We start from the raw sequence: 20,345 nt of genomic DNA on the forward strand, positions 1-20,345 counted from the left end.
GCCTTGATGAGTGTGGAGAACCTGCGGTGCTAAAGAGTGCAGGCTGAGAGGATGTTTAACGCTCTCCCCATCCCACCACAGTGCATGAAGCATTCAGAGGAAGAGACAGCCACATAGCAGAAGGGAAAGTAGACAGCCCTTCATTTCCTACACATTTACAATCTACAAATGGTCTCCTCAGTGTAGGTCAGGCTGATGAAGAGAACCCTTTGTAGCTGGAAAAGGATAAATGGCTTCTGAGAATGAGAGATGCCCAGCCTCCTCAGCTGTGGCATCTGTAGGGATGTTTGAAGTCCAGGGGTTAGGACTGGGGCTGGGTTCTAATGTCAAGATCCATCTTATCACACTTAGGCCTTTCTTTAGAGTTGAGAGACTACAACTTACCCCCCGCCAAAGTTCAAAGTATCCTTAAATGAACCCTAATCCCTTAGTTTTTCAGAGATAAAATTTAGAAATAGAAAGAGAATCATAAGACATATTGAATGCCTTACTGGCTACATTTTCAGTCATGAAGGTGAGGTAGAAGAGTGAGGAGGCAGCAGAAAAAGATAGTGCTTTGCTGGGTCTCACGAAAATGTCCAGTGTATGTGCTTCACTAAACAAAGAAAGGGAACGTTGGTGATTTCTCTACCTGGGGCCCCTGCTCAGTGGTGGGGTCAAAGGGACTCCCCACGATGCGCCTCTTGGCCCGCTCCACGCTTCTTCTCACGAACTCCTCGTAGATGGACTCCTCCACAAAGATGCGAGAGCCTGCAGTGCAGCACTGGCCTTGGTTGAAGAACACACCCTGGTGAGCCTGCTCCACGGCGTAGTCCACTACAAGAGGAAACAGCCATGTCCTCAACACTGCTTACCTGCAGTGGGGCCTATCCACAGAGCCACCTCCAATCCCTCTCCAGAGCCCCAGGGTAACGTCATGCACAACAGTGAGGTGCGCAGTGAAAAGCCCTGGACTGAGGACGCAACTTAGTTCAAGTTCTAACTAGACCCTGACGTTACTTGTTTTGCTAACTTGGACATCTTCACTTCTTTGAGTCCCTTTCTTCTTCTAGAAAAAGAAGGATTGGACCACATCATCTATACCAGGAGTCTCACACCCCAGTACTCAAAGGGGCTCTGCAGGTGATGCAATGGTATGAATCTGCCAGGTAGTAAAACAACGTGATGGAGACTCAGAGGGGAAGCGACTAAATTTGGCTCTTGCTGTGCATGAAGATAAACCCAAGGTGGCCAGATTTCCAATTTTTAGAAAAATTAGAAATATTTTAATGTAGTTTTTTTGTTTTCTTAAGCACTGTGTAATATCTAGACAGGTAAACATAGTTATATCCTTTATTTGGCCTGAGGGGTGCAAATTTGCAACCCCTAACCTACAGGGCCTTGTGGCTGTTATGTTTAATTAGTATTTTGGTGAATGAAGCTATAACAGCAATGGATCTTCTTTGAAGACATTAAATTTCCTCTACATTTACAAGGAAATGTATAATAGCATATGATAACGCTTTCGTTTTCATCTCTTATACTTCAAGATAATATTAATAAATCAGGTTGTGCTAGTTGCTACATGATTGACTGAATCAATCAACATCACGTCACTGAAGTGGCTCCTCAAGAGGAATTTGAGGATAAGAATTCTGTTCCCCTAGACAACTAGTATAAAGCTGAAGCTGAACTCTGCAAATTCCAAGCTAGAGCTGAAATTCAGGCAATCTGTGTTTTCTGTTGTCTCTAGTGGTGAAATTGGGGGAGCAGAGTGTGAAAAAGAAAAAGGAGGACTTAAAGAGATTTCGGAATTTAATTCCCTGGAAAGTTTTTCAAAACAGAGAGACCACACCTGTGCAGAGTGAACTAGACAGCATCCTGCCTGGAGACATGGGGTTTCCTAGGTTACTGCTCTGCGCCTCCGTGAAATCCGACTGCCAAGGTGTAATCACCTCCAATTTAGGTCTATTCAGACAGAACCGACCATAGCGTGTTGTCATCCTGACTGAAAGTCGTGGGAGCAACAAAAAGGGGTTGGGATGGCTAAACCGAGAAGGGAGTGTGGGTTTGGGAAAATGCTGCCAGGGCTAGTGAAGCAGAATTTTTTTTAATGATCTCCAAAGCCAGGAGGCACACTTGAGAAGTTTCTAATTTCTTGAGTCCGGTGAGAGAGATTGTATTTCAGGCGCTCAGAGGCTTAGAGCACGGTCTTCCCACTACAGAGCACTGACCAACCCTTACCTCTTCTACCCTGTTCTACAACATCAGAATCAAAATGGCTTAGTAGTGTCTAGGAAAAAACCTCTATTCAGTTGCCAATTGATAAGTGCTCTTTCCCGATACTATTTTTTCCTCAGAAGGGAGGGTCCAGATTCTCCTTCTTGAATGCCCCTTAGCTTCAAAGATCTCTTTCTTAGTGTCCTGTTAGAAGTGGGGGTACGAGAGAGCACAGGAGGGCAGTGTGCCAGGACGTGCATGAGACCTGTGGTTGACTTACAATCAGCATCTGCAAAAATAATATTGGGACTTTTCCCTCCAAGTTCCAGAGTTACTCGCTTCAAATTACTTCTTCCAGCTGCTTCTTGGATAAGCTTTCCAACCTGAAAGAAAGGAAATGGCGAGAGGTTTTAACACATGTGCGGCTGAGATGGTCAGTGGCCAAAGCCAGCTGGGCAACAGTGGATGCAGCAGTTATGGACCCTGCAAAGCAAATCAGCCCGCTGGATGAAACAGGAATAGCGCCTGTAGTTAACTTGTGTGGACAAGCTAGAAGTCACTGCCGCAGTGACTAGGGATGCTGTCAGCTCCTTCGCAGTCAACCTCTCTTTGGCAGGGGGATACCCTCTCCCTGGAAGTCCCACATCCACTGAGTGGTGGTGGCAGGGGTACAAAGGTCCTGCCCTTTCAGCCCACCACAGGCCAACGCTCAGAGACCATGTGTACTCCACCGGGCCTCACGTGGCTGGTGGAGGCCTGAGGCCTACATTGTAATTTGACTTCACCAGCGTCCGTTCTCCTTCATCGGGGATCATAAATAACCCACATGCCAAACTCCATCTCAGGGACTTCTTCTGGAGATCCTGACCAGGAACAGGGTGCTGCTCTACTGGAGGGCAGAGGTCACTCTATGGAAAATGCCAAACCACCATATAGCCCATAGGGGCAATTTGAGCTGGTTGAGATGAAAAATGCTACTTGTGCCTGAATCCTACTGAAAATTAAGTATTTTTAAAGCCTGGAGAAGAGAAATGTTGAGTTGGTGTTTGACTCCTCCAGCCCCTTGTTGAGATCTTCAAGTAGGACTAATAATTCCTCAAGCAGTGTAGAGTCATGGGGAAGAGAAAAGGTTCTGGAGTCTGGATTTTTTTTACTGATTCTATCACTCACCAGTGGTTTGATCTTGGGAAATTTATTTAGCTTCTCTGAGCCTCAGCTGCCTCCTCTATAAATGATGCTAACAAATAGCCTCTACCTTAGAATTTAGTTGTCCTGAGGATGCAGTGATTTAACATATATCGAACCCGGCCGGGCATACAATCAATGCCCACACGTTAACCGCATGTAGGTGTGAGAAGCCAGGGCCCTTCTCCCCCCCCACCTTCAGTGCAGAAAAAGGGGGTGATTGTAAGGGGAGGTGCTGCTAGATCTTCCACAGCAGGTCTCCTCTCTCACTCCCAAACTATTCGTGCATATCAACTGTTGCTCTGACTTCCCGCCAGTCTCCAGTATTACTCATTAGCTGAATTAAATGCTTTGTGGCTTTACTATTACTCTACCTCATGGCAAAAATTTTTAGAAAATATACTCTCATTCTGAGGAAACCTAGCCTTGGGGGGGGGGAGGAATTGTGATATTGCTAAAAGAGGTAAAATTAGAGTCTCTTAGTTTGCAGAACAATGTTCTTTACCAAGGGGTTAAGAAACACTAACATCTGTCCCTAAAGATAAATGCACAGATGTCAGCCCACCAGCCAGATTGCTCCTCTCTGCCTTGCTAGGTCGTCTCTCTTCTGCCACAGGTAAGCTCCCGAGGAAGGCGGGCTAATAGAGGCCCCATTCTCAGGCAAACGTGCTCTCTCTCCTTCAAGAAGAAAATATGTGTACACAAGGAAAAGAGAACTTGACCCTTTGTTCCAGGAAGAGAACACATCAGTCAGGTTAGAATTATGACGGAAGCCTGAGACCCCTAGCGAGAGAGGGAAACTCGTACCTAAGGGCGACTGGGGGGAGTGGGGGCAACAGCACCACAGGGCATCCCCGAGATGGCTGCTGTCTATGGCTGTCTGTGCTGCTGGGGAATTTTAGTGTGTGTGACTCTTCCTGAGGAAACCATATTAATTCATGGAGACATGTTTTAAAGTCCAGGAAGATAAACCAACAAGTGCTTTCTCAAAGAAGATAATCACTGGAAGTCACAAACATTATTATTCATTATACTAAAAAACTAAAGTTTATTGAGTTGGTCTGTGTCACATTTACATGCATTCACTCATTTCAGCCTCTGAAAAACCCTAAAAAGTAGGTACTATCTCATTTTAAAGGTGAGCAGACTCAAGAGTTATAAGTCAATGGAGTGACCAGGTTATTCAGATGGTGCCTGGCAGAACCTGTTGGACTCTATGCAGGCTGAATCTGGGGCCCTAGTGTGGGCTCGCTCCCTCCTCTCCTTTTCTTCCTCCCTCCAAGCATTCTGCCCTTGCTGCCTTCCTTTCTACATTTACTAAGCACCTCGTGTGTGTCTCATATCACCAAAATGTCACCCTCAAACTCCAGACTGATTTGAAAGTGAATAGGAATATCACCTTTTGTAGACACACAAATGATGATCACAAATTAGTTACAAACTTACATTCTGCCTTCAGACTGGCATTTAGAAAAACATGCAGAAGCAAGGAGAAATCATGGGTTTTAAGACGTTAAGTAAATGTTTGGAGTAGGTAAAGAGAGCTGCTGGCCCAGATGGCATTACATTTCTGTTAGTCCTACTCGCTGACCTTCATCAAATTCTCTACTAGTTGATATTTTTTGCCACTAGGAATGTTGTCCAGTGATTATTTTCATGGCTACAGTAACTATACAAAAATCTTGCTCAGTCCATGATCATCAGAGAAGAATACCAAAGGATCATTTTTCCTGTGTCAATGCTTTGCCAGCCTTTCCTTAGAAACCAAATTTGTGCTAAACACTACAAGGCAAATCGCAGATGAATAATGCCTTTCCTCTTCATCATTGGAAGACGGTCAAGTTTTAGCCCAGCCTCAAGAAAGAACTGGATGTGTTAGGCTACAGGAGAACCACTTCCATCTGGAGTGGCTTCAGGACAGAATGCTCTGAAAAACCCGTTTTTACCCATCTTTCCTTCAGTACATATTCTTGGCTCTCCTACTATGTGCCAGGTGCAATGCTGGGCACAGTCCCTTACCAACAAGGAACTCACAGCTCAGAGGACTTCCCCGTAAACCTAGCAGGTGCTCAGTAAGTGCAGTTTTGCAGTCCACTTAGGGGAAAATCTGGGTCTGATTTAATATTAGGTCTGAACAGATGAAATTATGGTTCTGCAGCACTTGATTATAACCCAGAGTCAGACCGCACAGAATTGGGCTAGGATGCAACAACCTTCATTAGATATGGGATCAGGCATCGTATGCCTTCCCATGACATTCTGTTTCCAGGTCAGACTCTCTTTGGAGAATGTATTACTAACTCATGAATTCTCCCTGTGAGTGGAGTGAGGTTAAGTGACCCCAAACGGAAGGCACGACTCATTATCATTACCATGAGGGGAGAAGAGGCAACGGGAAGGAGAACAGATGCAGCTCCAAAGTGGGGGATTCTGAATAGGAAAGAGTAATGTTTCAAAACAAAGAGTTCAAGTGAGCACTGACTCCATGTCTGCTTACAAAATACGATAGGTCCTGTGCAAAGAAACCTAAAATACTACTTGTCCAAATCCCATAGGAAGGTTCTCAAATAAAAATCTATGGAGTTAGAAGGTCTAAAAACAAACAAAATATAGACATTAAACAAAGGCCTGGATGAAATTGACCGGCCCATCTCAGATAGAAAAGTAATAGGTAGGGTTCCTTGAGGATATGTGCTACACTGGTCATACTGAACCCCTTAATATGTTCCCAGAAGGTAGAAGTACATGGTAAGATACATGAGGCTGCAAGGAAGCTCAGACCTTCTGAGTGGTTAAAAGTCCAGTCAACAGGGATGGGGTTCATAAAACCAAGCCCTATTGTGATGAAATAGGGAATCAGTAAGATAATATAGACAAACATACAGTTTGAGAAACTAAATCCTATAAGTGAATATAGATTAATTAGGATAAAGGCACAGAGACCAAATTTTGAGTTATTATCTTTTGTTTCCCCCCAATCAGCAAAAATTTTCACAATATACTCTTACACCTCCTGCCCTATCTCTGACAGCCTGACTAATTATAATCATGCCCAGGTTTATGGACTACAGTTTGGCCCATAGGAATCAGAAGACCTTAGACCTACAAACTCTGGCTTGGCTCCTAACTCACCTTCAGTTGGGGAAAGCCACTTCACCTCCTGGACCTCCGTTTCTTTATCTGAAGAATGAAGGCACAAGCCAAGCAGTTAATCTGTCCCTTAGTTGTCCAGTTTGTTGGAAGAGTTAAAAAAGACACACAGGGCTCTTGGAGCCCCTGCTCAATCTGAAAGTCTCTCTGAAATTCTTCTGCCTTCTTCTAGCCTTATGGAGCAGAAGCCGTTTTTCATAAAAGCACCACAGCTGCACTGAATGGTAGGAAAAAAAATCTGATCTTTTTTTAGTTTCCCTGATTAGAGTTCATTATGAAACAGTAAGTGATAGTGTTCCTATCATGCGGTTTCTTAACTTCGCGTGCCCTGCACAGCTGCTCAGCTGTATCTGTGTACCCCAAACAGGCAAGGACAGGGAACGGGGGGCTCCCCCACATGTAATGGAACAGGGCTCGTTCTCAGCAGGAATGTTGAAACAGATCAACTCTGACTCCCATCCTGGCTTTAAACCATCTTCAAGATGGGTATCAGGAGTGTCCCTGGATGAGCCACAGTGTATCAGAATCACGTTCACGGCAATGCAGCAGGATTGGCGCTTTGCATGGAAAATAGTTTTACACAGGACAAAAGGAGCACGGACAGCTTTCCATGCCCTCTTTATTCAGGGCTGTTGCTCCCTGAACAGTTTCAAACATTGGGTAATTTTTTTTCTATTAATTAGTTAATTACTTATATTGGGATGGGCTCCTTCTCAGAGATATTTCTTTTTCTTGATTAGTTCATTACACATATTAGAGTGGATTCCTTCTCAATGCTATCCCACCTTTTTAAAAAATAGAAAAATCTCTAATCGAGCTCTCAAAGAACTGGTTGAAGATGGCCTGCTTTCTGCAATATAGTTTCATTTCTTAAACCCCAAACAGATTGACTCTATGCTTCTTCCTTTCTCCCCTTTCCTAATTTCCACTGTTGTGCTCACTAGTTCTGACTGTGATGGAAATAGCAATGCCAAAAATGTACATAACTGGATATTTCTTGCCTTTCTGAAATATCCAGAAATAACAGGCAAATCAATCTGTTCAGATTTCCATAAGAAAGTAACAGGACCAAGGCATCGAAGCAGTTCCTTTAACTTAGGTGGTAACAGCAATTTCAAAACTTCACTTGTGAAATTCAGACTTTGAAAACCAATATAGCCACTAACTACATTTCCAGCCTCTTTCTTACTATTTCCACGACCACACACCCATCACGCCCGCCACATGAAACCACTTGCCCTTCCCAGAATATGGCTCTGTGTCTTTGTACAAGCTGTTTCATCTGCATGACATGCTTTTCCTCCCCTTGTTTACTTGATAAACTCATTTTTCAGACCTACCTCTGCCACCTCCTCTGAGAAGCTAGCTTTCTGGCCCCACCCTTCCCACAGGGTTTGGGATTCCTGCTCTGCTGGCTGACCCTACATAACTCTCACACTGTTTTTGTTTAATAGACGTCTTCCCCACTAGACTAAATTTGTGAGCAGTTGTACACACACACACACACACACACACACACACACACACGGATTTTCAACATGGGACAGGAGAGCAGCTCATGATGTCTCTGGAAATCAGAGAACATAAAGTCTTTTGGGAAACAGAAGTGCGATTAGAACATAGGACACTTACGTCCAAGGCTTAGCTTTGCCACAACTAGCAGAATGACCCTGAGCTTTCTTCTTCTTACTTATCTTTGGCTTAAATTTCTGCATCTTTAATTAACGGCCTGGCTTCGTGGCTCTAACACTGCCGGCACAGGGGCGTTCTCAAGCACCCAAAAGACTTTTCCATGTCCGGTTTCTACCTCCAGAGATTCTGATCTCCGTCTGAGGTGAAGCAGCACCTAGGCATGGGCATTTTTAAAAAGTTCCCAAGAACATTTTGTTGTGCTGCTAGGAATAAGAACCACGGGATTAATGAATCCTTAAGGGCATTTCTCTTACACTGTCTCTAACCTTTCATTGTTGGTTCTATTTTCTAATTTAACATCATCATTTATTGAGCACCTATTCTCTGCTGCTTGTTCTCACAAACATTATTTAATCTTCGTGACAATCCTGTGAGGCAAGAATTATTACCCCCATTTAGAGCTAAAAAACAAACAATAAACAAACAAACCGCAACTCAGAGAGGTTAAGACATGACTTGCTGACATGCAGTCAGTGAGTGGCAGAGCCAGGAGTGGGCTCGGATGCCCACACCAGGCCCAGGGCTCTCTCTGCTTCTCTCTGTGACTCTCACGTCTCTTCTCCAAGTGTTCTCCGGGAGATTAAGTCCCCTCTGCCGCAATTAGAATTCTGATAACTAAATACACTGTCCACACTTAACAGAGATAGTCTTGATCGACTGCCCTGAACACTTAACCATCCTTCTATTACATAAGACCCTCCCTTTCTAGTTCACATACATTTTAAAAATCAAGGTTTTGATTTTTTTGGTCTGCTTTGGTAGAAAAAAGGCTGGTATACTCAAGCACTACATGTTAGTCCCACTGTCTAGGTGAACTACAGGGTGGGCACTTAGGACCTGTCCGTACTCAGCCTGAGCTCTGAGGAGAGAAACTTACTACAATCAAGGAGTCGCAGGAAGCAGGCAGGGACGACAGCATACTTATGCTTCTTCTGCATTCAAGTTTAGATGTAAGTATTAAACAAGAAAAGGAAGAAAGCTAGTAATTTCAAACCTGTATATCCAAAAGTTTTGACATATTGCACTGGTATATTCGATTCAAATGCTGGGTGTTTACCAGTGGATTCATACGACCTTAGAAAGAGGCCCATTAGCTGTTGTGGAAAACAGTTAAAGCTGTAACAGGCTGCTTCCTCTGTCTACAGAGAGGAGTGAGGCTGCATAGAGAAGAGAGCCGACCTGATTCATATCTCAAGCAGCAGAAAGGGTGTCCATAACATGCACCGTGACATTCATCTCACTTAGGAAATGAAAGGAGAACCCCGGCTGCGTAAATTAGAATCAGTGATAATACAGCTGTTAGCTACAAACATTTGTTTGGCACGAATCAATCTTGACTCTCCTGTAGTTTGCTTTGATGGTCTCTCTACTGTCTTGTTGTCTAACGATGAAATCATGGTTTGTTAATCTAGCTGAATAAAGAAAACACCGTACAAAGTGAAATGCAAACTGTTTTCCTGTCCTTTATTGAGGTTGTTTATTGACTCTGTGTTTATTATAGCCCCTCCACATTCACTTATTAAATATTTACATGTATTGCCTATGTATTTAGCTGCATAAGTAGAAATTAATCCTACCTTTAACATGAGTAACTTTGTTTGCTTTTGGAAGGCCTTTTGCTAAAGTAAATGGAAAGCAGCCACCTCAAATAAGCTTCCTGTTGCTGACTGTCCCAGACATTTTGTGATGTACCAACAGGTCCCCTCTCCCTAGGGTAATCATAACAAGAGCCGTGTTCAAATCTATATTTAAGTGACGTGTTCCCTCTGAGAGAATCTACAATTTCCCAAGTAGCCTACAAAACTTAAAAGGGGTAGATGGATAAAGAAGTAAAAAACTATAAGCTGAAAAGGAGCTCGGGGATTATGTGATCATTTTATTTGCCTGTGAAAATGCTCCACTTGCCACTATTAATATCGATAATTATAAGTTGGCTTTCATATTCTAGACAAATGCTTCTCCCTCAGGTCCTCTGCTGTCAATGATATCATCCCAGAGAAGAAACTAAGAGATACTCCAGAGGCCCCAGGATTGGTTCTCCACCGAGTGAATGTAAGCCTCTCTAGACGGAGAAATATGAAATGTAGGCTCTGTCAGAAAAAATTAGCTGAAACTTGCTCTATGCACACTGCTATAAGCTACTTCACTGTTGTGAGTTTTCCCAACAGCACAACACTCCACAGGGCCTCCTTCCACCTCATCCTCTTTGCCAAATTCTGCCTTTTCTCCCTCTGTTCCCCCATTGAATATTTGCGTCTTTGAAGATGACATACTGAGTTTTTACTGTTCTTGTGAAGGTGAAGAATTTCCTATGTTGAAGCTACAATGAGAAAACTCTATCTACCTGTTAGAATGGCTAAAATGGTTAGAATGGCCAAACCAAATGTTGGTGAGGGTGTGAAGTTGTTGGAAGTCTTTTTTATACATTGCTGGTAGGTATGTCATTTTTGTCATTTCCACAAAAGAAATGGTGCATGTGAAGTCACAGAACTGTGAAAAGTGCGTGATATTTGGGGGTTTGCAGACAGTCTGGTAAGGCTAGAGAGTAGGGGAAGGTGCAGGGGTCAGTCCATGAGACAATTTGTCTGTACCTTAAGGAGTATGGACGCCAAGTAGAGATGTCCACACTGCAGTTAGACACAGAAGTTTGGAGCTCAAAAGAAGGGCTAATAATTATAAGTGAGCTATTTCAGGGAAATATTCTAAATGAAATCCTAGCGTTGACTCACTCATTGGATTATTTTCATATTGGTAAGTAAAAAATCAAATAGACCAATTAGGTTACCACAGTTGAAAAATCTGCTATACTGATGGTCTTATAGAGAAGAAAGTCAGAGAGAAAAACGGTGGTTAATTTCCATGTTCAGAAACCAATAGCTATGTGTGAAATGAACCTTGGAACCTTCTTTTAGGAATAGTGCTTTTAGGTAGATAAGGGATAAATCAACAAAAAATTCCATAGAGAAAGAAAATCAGACCAGCTAAGCCAGGAGGGTAAAATTATCTATGAATTCATCAGCTTAGTCTCTGGGTTCCCTTGAACAACCTCTGCATATAATGGTCCTGGGGCCTAGTGGGGTTGGTGCGATGGCATTAGCGCTGTGCTAAACCTATGAAATCCTCTGGGGAACAGAACTGGACACAGAAGAAACAGAGAAGGGAGGGGTGAACAAGCTCGTGAAGAACTCAGTTCTGTTTACCAAGAATCAGTTCTATCTCGTATGCTGGGTGAAACCGGGTCGCTTCGTTCGTAAAATAAGGAGTGACTGAAAGACATCTTTCCCAGTGTGTCGGGCACACAGTAGGGAATCAGAAAGATTACTGCATGAAAGAGGAATCTTAGTTCTAAGATGAATGAAGTCATCTCTTTGGCAGCTAGCAGGCCTGTGAGTGCCGTTCAGGACTCTAGGGCTGCTCCAGCACACGAGGAGCAGGAGTGAGGGAAAATGTCACTAACTACACACAGACTGAAAGGCGGCAGAGGAGCGGCCATGTTGCTTGTTCATGAGGTGTTTGTAGCTCATGGAGATAAGTCTTAGCACTTTACAGTTGCATTGTGTGAGTTACAGCTCTTATCTGAGAAATATAATCACAGCAGAACTCTGCTCACACGGTAAATAGTTCCCGAGTTCAGTCAGCTGTTTTCTCAGATTGCCAATATGTATAGTTTCATAGAATGTATGAACTTTTGGAAATATTTGTAAACTTCTAATAAAATATTGGCATTTTTTCTTTGTCTGTTTCTTTGTTGAGTAATTCATGGACATCAGGAATGCTCTGGACCGTGTCTTTGCTTTGCTAAACTAATTTTGAATTAATCTTTCTTCCTTCAGGTGCTTAAGAGAGAGATTATTGCTGGAATGAAGCTACAGACATAGCAAACAACGTGAGTGGTATCTGGTATTTTACACAAACATTTTATTTTAGCACAGATTAACAAACTCAGAGCTGTGGTTTTTTTCCTAAATAGGTCTGGGAACATGTTCTGGAGTATGACCCAACTACTCAGACTGTGTATAAATTAGTAATTCTTGAACGTTAATGAACATAAAAATTACTAGGAGAGCTTATTAAAATGAGCATTCCTGGACCCCATTTCCAAATGTTCTGAGAAGATCTTGGGTGGTGCCCAGGAATCTGCATTTAAACAAGCCCCCCTCCCTCTGCTGTTCCCCTCCCCCATCCGCCCCTCTTCACTGCAGGTGACGTAGTCCTGGAAAACAATAATAACTACATTACACTTTGCTGCAGAGAAATTTCTCCCTGCACCAGAATTCAGTTCTGGAAAGCTTAGGTTGAAGGAATAGCCCCCATGCTCGCTAGGCCATAGCAGAATAATAAGCAAGTTTGTAATAGGTACCAAGTGTCCTCTTTCAGCACTGCTCTCTAAATCATACATTATTCTCCTTAAAAAAAAAAAAAAAGATTCAAATCAGTTTATCCAAGCAAGCACCTGGGCAATCTTCCAAAAAGTGAAATAGAACAGCAAAAACACAAACAAAAAACCAAATATTTATTAGAAGGCAAAAATATTTGTCAAATATTTATAAAAGCCATAAAACAAACAAAAGGAAAGTAAAACTGCTGGAGGCGAGCAGGAATCAGTTTGACAGACATATTCTTTATAAATGAACGTTTCAGATTCAACTAATACTTACTGAGTTCTTACAGTGTGCCAAGCAATAGGACTTGGAACTTTCAAATACATTGCCTCAATTAATCCACAAATAAACCTATAAGGAGTTATTCAAAGCCCCTCTTAATACATGAAGAAATGAGAGATCAGAAAAACTAAATGATTTGCCAAAGTCACACACAGGAGAGGCAGGATTTCATCCAAGGTCAGTTGAATCCAGCCCCCTTCTATTTATACCACACTTTCTCAAGCATAAATCATTCTATAAATTTCATTTTAAAATAAACAGAAAACAATGACAGCTAATATTTACTGACACTTTACTAAGAACCAGGCCCTGTGCTAAATACTTTAGAGATACTAGTTTATTTCATCCTCACAATCCATGAATTAGATACAATCATCCCTTATCTACAGGCAGGAGATCTGAGGGCTAAAAAAATTTACAAATAACATGTACTGTGAACAACTCCACACAATCATTATAGAGGTTTAAATTACGTCTAGTTTTATGATATGGAACTGACATATTTAATCTTGATTGCTTTTGGTATGATTTAAAGACTGTTTGGAATTTCTTATTGAAAAAGTGATTCCCCCTAGTATTTTTTAGAAAAGCAAAGTGTGGTGTTGTGATGCAGTGTTCTTTCAAGCTTTCATTTTAAGCAAAGCAATTTTCCTTTAAGAGACTCTAAATAAAGGATTGAAAGAAATTAACTCAAGCTGAACTCTTAACTTCCTAAATTCATGTAAAATTCTATGAGGAGGTCTTTGTTGATCATTAGATTGATCATATTGATTAACTGTTCAACTCAATTATTACATTCACTTATAATTAGCTACTGGGTAGCTTTGTAGATGGAAACTGACTAGGCCTGAATGTAAGTGACAGTATTATAAACTGAGGATTAGAAAGATGATTTATGGGAAGTAGGTACAGGGGAAAACCTAATATTTTACCTAATTTCTGCACATTTTTGTGTCCCTTTAAGTATTAAATATGTTCACCACAACATGGGAATTAAGTGTTTAGCAATCACTGAACATCTGGTGTTTGGCGTTGGCTCACTCCACCAAGTGTCCAGGGCACTAGGAAATCAGACACACTAACTCCTCAACATGTCCCATCTGTCATGACTTAGGTTCTTAGGGCTGGGTGTTTTGTTTTTTTTTCCATCTCTATAAGGCTTTTCACTTTCAGAAGAAGTTTTTAGGATATGCACTGAATTAGTATCATATCTATAGCTCTGGCACTTAAATGCCTGTTAAAAGTAGACCTGCCTGAAATGACAAAAAAAAAAAAAAACGCCAAAAACTGCATTTGCTATTAAGAGGCAACAGTGAAACATAATATCCCATTTTACATTCCAGCCAAATATGTATCGAGGTTTTTTAAAGTGCTGGTCCTTAATATCAGGCATGGGAAATGACTCTGAGAATTGAACGATCCTAGTATTTGTTGATTATCTGCCAATATCAAGCAACACACTACTCACAAGGGTCCCCCAGCTGGGGTTCCTCCAAGTCCTTTTTGTACTTTGGTTCCCACACCTCTACAATTTCATTTTCTCCAAAGAGAAAAGGAAGATAGACCTAAATTTTCCCAGCTGTGAATATTAAAAATTGTGAACTAAGATGTAGAATGACCTTTTTCTCAAATATTGTTATCTTTGCATGAATTAGCTTTTCATTTAAATTTAAATATCTTTCACTAACAATATTGCTCCCTAATGCCAGATATATTTGAAAACCATGTTGAGCAAGAGAATTTTAGTTCTAGCCTTAGAACTAAAGGCGAGAAAGCATCTTGAAAATCAGGAAATGTTTAAGTAAAATGGTGCAGAATTATTCTTCTCTTCCTCCACACTCAAATACACACCACACTATATTAGCTACATATTCACAGGTTATCACCTGGGTTAGATTAACTCACACAGGTTCTCTAAGGTCTAGCATAGTACTTGACATTTAATAAGTGCTCAATAAATGTTTGTGGAATTGACTTAAGATAGCTTAGGTTTAAAGCTTTAAGTCCTATATTAGAGAGTGTCAGATGGAAGCAGAATGTATCAAATGAGATTTAAACAGGCTAACAATGCAAATTTAAAGTATATTTTGAAAAAGGGGGAAAAATTTGAGTTAGAACAGTGTCTATGACCTTTCAGAATTAGATACTTTTGACCACGGTTAGAACAAAACATGTTCTACTGAGAGAAGTTATCCTTCCTAAGCACCCTTTCTGATATGCCATTTCTGATTTTTAATGGCTCCCTCTCCTGTGGCATAGTGGAAAGGCCTTAGCCAGTGACGCAGTGTAATACTGTGACTGGAGTGCAGGCTCTGGGTATGATTCTCAGACCTACAATTGACTAACATGTGACCATGGGCAGGTAATTTAACCTCTCCCAGCCAAACTCTGTTCACCTGTGTAGATGTAGTGAGATGATACATGCAATGCACTTAGTAGGTACCTGGCACACAGTAAGTGCTCAATCAATGTTGACTATGAATAATTACAATTTAAAGACTTAAATGTGTTTTAAAAATCATCCATTTTAACAGCTTTGAGATGTAATTCACATACCTTAAAAGCCACTTTTGAAGTGTACAATTCAATGGTTTTTAGTATATTCAGAGAGTTGTGCAACCATCACAATGATTACTGCTATCTAATTCTTGAACATGTCAGGAATCAAAAATAAACTCCATATCTATTAGCAGTCATTCCCCTCTTTATTAGCAGTCATTCTTCCCTCTTTCCAGCCTTGGGAAACCACTAATCTACTTTCTGTCTATAGATTTGTTTATTCTGGACATTTCATATAAATAGGGTGATACAATATGTGGTCTTTCATAACTATTTTTTTTCTCTTAACATAACATGTTATAGCATGTATCGGTACTTCATTGCATTTTTATGGCTGAATAATGTCCCATTATTTGGATATAGATATACCACAATCTGTCTACCAGCTATCATTTATTTGATGGACATCTAGATTGTTTCCACTTTTTAGCAATTAGGAATAACACAAGTTTCTGTGTGGTGTTAAGATTTTGTCAAATGCTTTTTTTGTGTGGATGGACCTGATTATGTGATTTTGTCCTTTATTTTATCAATATGGAGTATTACACTGACTGATTTTTGGATGTTAAACCAACATTATATTCCTGGGATAAATTTCACTTGGTCATAGTGTATAAACCTTTTCATATTGTCACTGGATTCTGTTTGCTAGTATTTTTTGTGTCTATAATTTATAAAGGATATTGGTGTATAGTTTTCATGTGATGTCTTCGTCTGGAAGATCTTCTATACTTTTACCTCAATTTTTTAACCAAGAATTCTTTTCAAAGGCTTGATTTGAGAATCTTGCTTTCAAGTTCATCTGCCTCCCAACCTTTCTCCCCAAGCCCTTCCCAACACCCACTCTATTCCACTAGGACTTCCTATACTCTCCCCCCTCTGGTTCTTTACTAATACTGTGCCTTTTTCCCAATTCACTCTACTTATCCATATCCTACAAGACCTATATGAAACCCCCTTTCTCTTTAAGCCTTGACAGACCATCCAACCCCCAGAGATCTCTCCCTTCTTGGAATGATGATGTCATATTACAAACTAATATTTGCTACTGCTTACCATTTAATTCTCACAACCCTGAGAAACATATATGCTTACCATTATTATGCCAATTTTGTACAGAATTTAGTGTTTGGTCCACAATCATATAGCTACAAAGTAAAAGATAGTAAACCCTAAGCTTTTGGTGATATTTTAAATAAGGAAAGTGCTCCATTAGATACATTACCTTCTAGCTCTGAGATTAAGCATTTATTTCTCAAATTCAGTCTTTCTTCCTTGGTGTTGCTAACAAATATTTATAATTCATGTTGACTACATATCAGAGATCATGTTTCCCCGAAAATAAGACCTAGCATGATTTTTCAGGATGCTTTTAATATAAGACCTATCCCAAACATAAGCCCCAGTTGAGATCGTCAGCCAGACATGACTGTTTGAATAAATGTAGATTTTTGTACATGAATAAATAAATAAATGTAGATTGTTGGAGCAAAAATTAATATTAAGACCTGGTCTTATTTTTGGAGAAACATGGTAATACTTGAGGTACTGAGAATGCCAATGGGATAGATTCCAAACAGACTGCTACTCTCCACCCAAATATATATATATATGACCAGAAACTGTCATCTTCTGAAACTAAAGCCAAAAAAAAAAAATTGACACTAAACTGATAAGCAAATCAGTTCGCCCAAAAGATTAAAAATGAGTTATTTGTTGGACTAAATTATTTTTCAAATATTCTATACCAAATAAGCCAAAGACTTTTCTGAATCCAAATGTCTTTAGAGCTGTATTCTTAAGACTTTAATTATATCAACTTAAGTAAATAAATTTGTAACCTCGTTGACTGCAGTATATCCAGCTTGAGGCAATGATGAACTATGAGCATAAGTAATCTGCCTGAAACCTAGAGAAAGAAATCAAAGAACAACATCAAAAGTAATAATATGATGCACCAGGGGCTTCTGCTTCTGGTCATAATGGAGCAACTGGCACTGAGTTTGCCCTGCCATTGTAACAACTAGAAAAGTAGACGGAATTTTTTTTCTTCAAACTGGACATCAGGCAGTATGGAACTGTGATCTTAGATATAAGAGGGACAAATAAGGGAAGACCTTCCTGCCAAAAGATCTTCTAGGCTGAAGCATGGGATGGGGAGACCAAGTAGAAGAACAAAGTGGTATCACTGAATTGATGAACTGGGTCAGGGTTTTCAGAGGCTGGGGTGGCTAAAATGTGAAGGGCTTAGTACCAGAGGGAGAGAATGAGGTCCAGAAATCAGCCTGGGGGTCCCCTTGAGTCTTTGGCTGAATGCTAAGCTGGGAATACATGGAGCGATGCTCTATGAGACTCGATAAAGAAAAAAGACAGGGTAATCTGTATGCTGAATAATCCCCAGAGCTCATATAGGGCTGGGAGACACGCATTTGGGCTCTGACCAACGAAAGTGGAAAAGACCTTGTTGAACACTAGGAGCGTTCAGTAGAAACTCCAGAAGATTCTTAATTTGGCAATCTTACTCAATTTTAGTATCTCAGTAAAAGATAAGCTAGTCCTAACAAAGCTTAACATTAAGTGTCAAAAAGGTCAAGTTGTACTGTAAGTGACTTAAGCACCTGTCTTTAAAGAATAACAAGAAAACCCACATATTCAATAATGTAATGGTAACAACGTTCAACGTCCTTTCAAAAAGAGACATGAAAAAAAAATATGTATTTCAAGAAAATAATGGTCAAAGTTTTCCAAATTTGATGAAAACTAGAAACTCACAGATCCAACTATAAACTCATAGATCCAAGAATTTTCAATGAAACTCAATTAGGACAACAAAGGAATAGAGAAAACTACACAGAAACACATCATAATCAAATTGCTGAAAACCAGTAAAAAGAGAATATCTTAAAAGCAACCGGAAGAAAAACATTATGTACAGTAAAACAAAGGTAAGAATGACTGTTAACTTCTCATTAGAAACAGTTCAAGTAAGGAAAAAAACAAAAAACACAGAATGACATTTAAAATGTTGAAAGTAAAATAAAATAACTGTCAAATCAGAATTCTATATTCAGAAAAAACATTCATTAAAAGAATGAAAATGAGATAAAGACATTTTCAGACAAACACAAGTGAGAGAATTCATCACTAACAGACTTGCAAGTAAAAGAAATGTTAAAGATCTTTACACAGAAAGAAAACAACATCAGAACAAGAAACTTGGGCCTATGCGACAAAAGGAAGAGAGTCACAAACAGCAAGTGTGTAAGTAAATGTAAACGAATTTTGTTTTCTTATTTTAAAAATATTTCAAAAAGCTGGTTGTACAAAAAGAGTAGCAATGCACTGTGGGGCATATAACATATGTAGGAGTAAATTATAGAACAAAAATAGCATGAAGAATGGGATGACAAGTGGAAGAATTCTGTTGTACAGTTATATAGGAAATAACATAATATAATTTAATGGTAGACTGTGATTAAGATGCATATTGTATTGTAATTATTAAAGCAACCACTTTAAAAAGAGATATACCTAATCATCCAAAATAAACTATAAAATGGAATACTCAATTCATTCAAAAAAAGGTAGACGAAAGAAGGAAAAAAGGAACAAAATGCCAGATTGGGACAAGTAGGAAACAAAAATCAAGATGGGAAATTTAAACACAACCATACCAATAATTCATTAAATATTGAACAAAAACCAATAAAAGGACACAGAAGAGTACATGTTATATTATTTATCATATTATTCCGTTTATATGAAATTCTAGAATAGACAAAATTTTAAAAAAAGGATCAGTGGTTGTCCGGAAATGGAAAAATTCTATGTCTTGATTTGGGTGATGGTTACATGAGTGTATATATACATTTAATACTGAAGTGGGTGCATTAAACTGTACTTCAATAAAGTCTTTTTAAGAGTTAAAAAAAAATCTTAAATGGCAAAACAGAGATTTAAACACAAGGAGCCTGGAAACAAGCATTATTGTTGTTACTGATTCACTATGCCATTTCTTGTCTGTCCTGAAAGTGCTGTTTTTAGACTGAAATATCCTTGGAAGAAAAAGTTAAATGCCTAGAAATTAATTTATCAACAAATGTCTAATATGATGAGTGATGAACATGATGGGACAAATAAGAGATTTACACCATGTTCCTAGATGAGAAGTCAATCTTCCAAAGAAAGCACTATCCTCAATTTAATATAGACAGGTAATGTAACACCAATCAAAATTCCAATGAAAGTTTTGGGAAGAAGTAAAGGTGCTTAGAAAATCTATTTGAAATTTGATCTGAAGAATAGGCAAGAATGGCCAAAAGCTTTTGAAAAACTAAATAACAGGGTATCTTGCCTACCATATTGCAACACATCTTTTAAAACCTAGTAATTAAAGCGATCTGGAACTAGTGAAAGAAGACAATAAAAATTTGAATCCCAAAACAGAAACATGTATATATGGAAATTTACCACATAATGTTAATGTTACATTCAAATGAGCTACAAAGGGATTGTTTAATAAATGATGTGGAAGTAACTGAATACTCACTTATAAAAAAATAAGCTTAGGCCTCACCTTTCATTTTATACATGAAAATAAATTCCAACCAGATTAAAGATTTAAACAAAAACAAAAGCCTGAGGGTATTGAAAGAAAATGTTAAGGGCCATTTGTATAATCTTGAAGGGGTTTCTTTAAAGATGACAGGAAGCCCAAAAGCCATGAAGAAAAAAAGACAGAAAGATAGGACTACACCCAAGTTTAAAGTTGTGCATGGCAAACAACTCTATTTTAAAAATTAAAAAGCAAAAAACAAACTGGGAATATTTGCAAATCCTACAAGAAACAGAAGATTAACAAAATATGTAAAGGGATCTTACTTGTAAAAATGAAAT

General features: G+C 39.5%; 1 protein-coding gene across 2 annotated transcripts in view; it reads right to left on the minus strand.

The window, feature by feature from the left end:
- The window catches only part of ALDH1A2 (aldehyde dehydrogenase 1 family member A2), a 95,456-nt gene that overhangs the window by 11,852 nt on the left and 63,259 nt on the right, over window positions 1–20,345 (minus strand). For both annotated transcript variants that reach the window (XM_019657540.1, XM_019657541.1), the window contains 2 exons: window positions 2,480–2,582; window positions 632–816 (listed from right to left, as the gene is read on the minus strand). In XM_019657540.1, coding sequence (XP_019513085.1) covers window positions 632–816; window positions 2,480–2,582 — 288 coding nt within the window. The remainder of the gene's footprint in view (window positions 1–631; window positions 817–2,479; window positions 2,583–20,345) is intronic.

The sequence above is a fragment of the Hipposideros armiger genome, unplaced genomic scaffold (assembly GCF_001890085.2).
Source record: "Hipposideros armiger isolate ML-2016 unplaced genomic scaffold, ASM189008v1 scaffold_276, whole genome shotgun sequence".
NCBI lineage: Eukaryota > Metazoa > Chordata > Mammalia > Chiroptera > Hipposideridae > Hipposideros > Hipposideros armiger.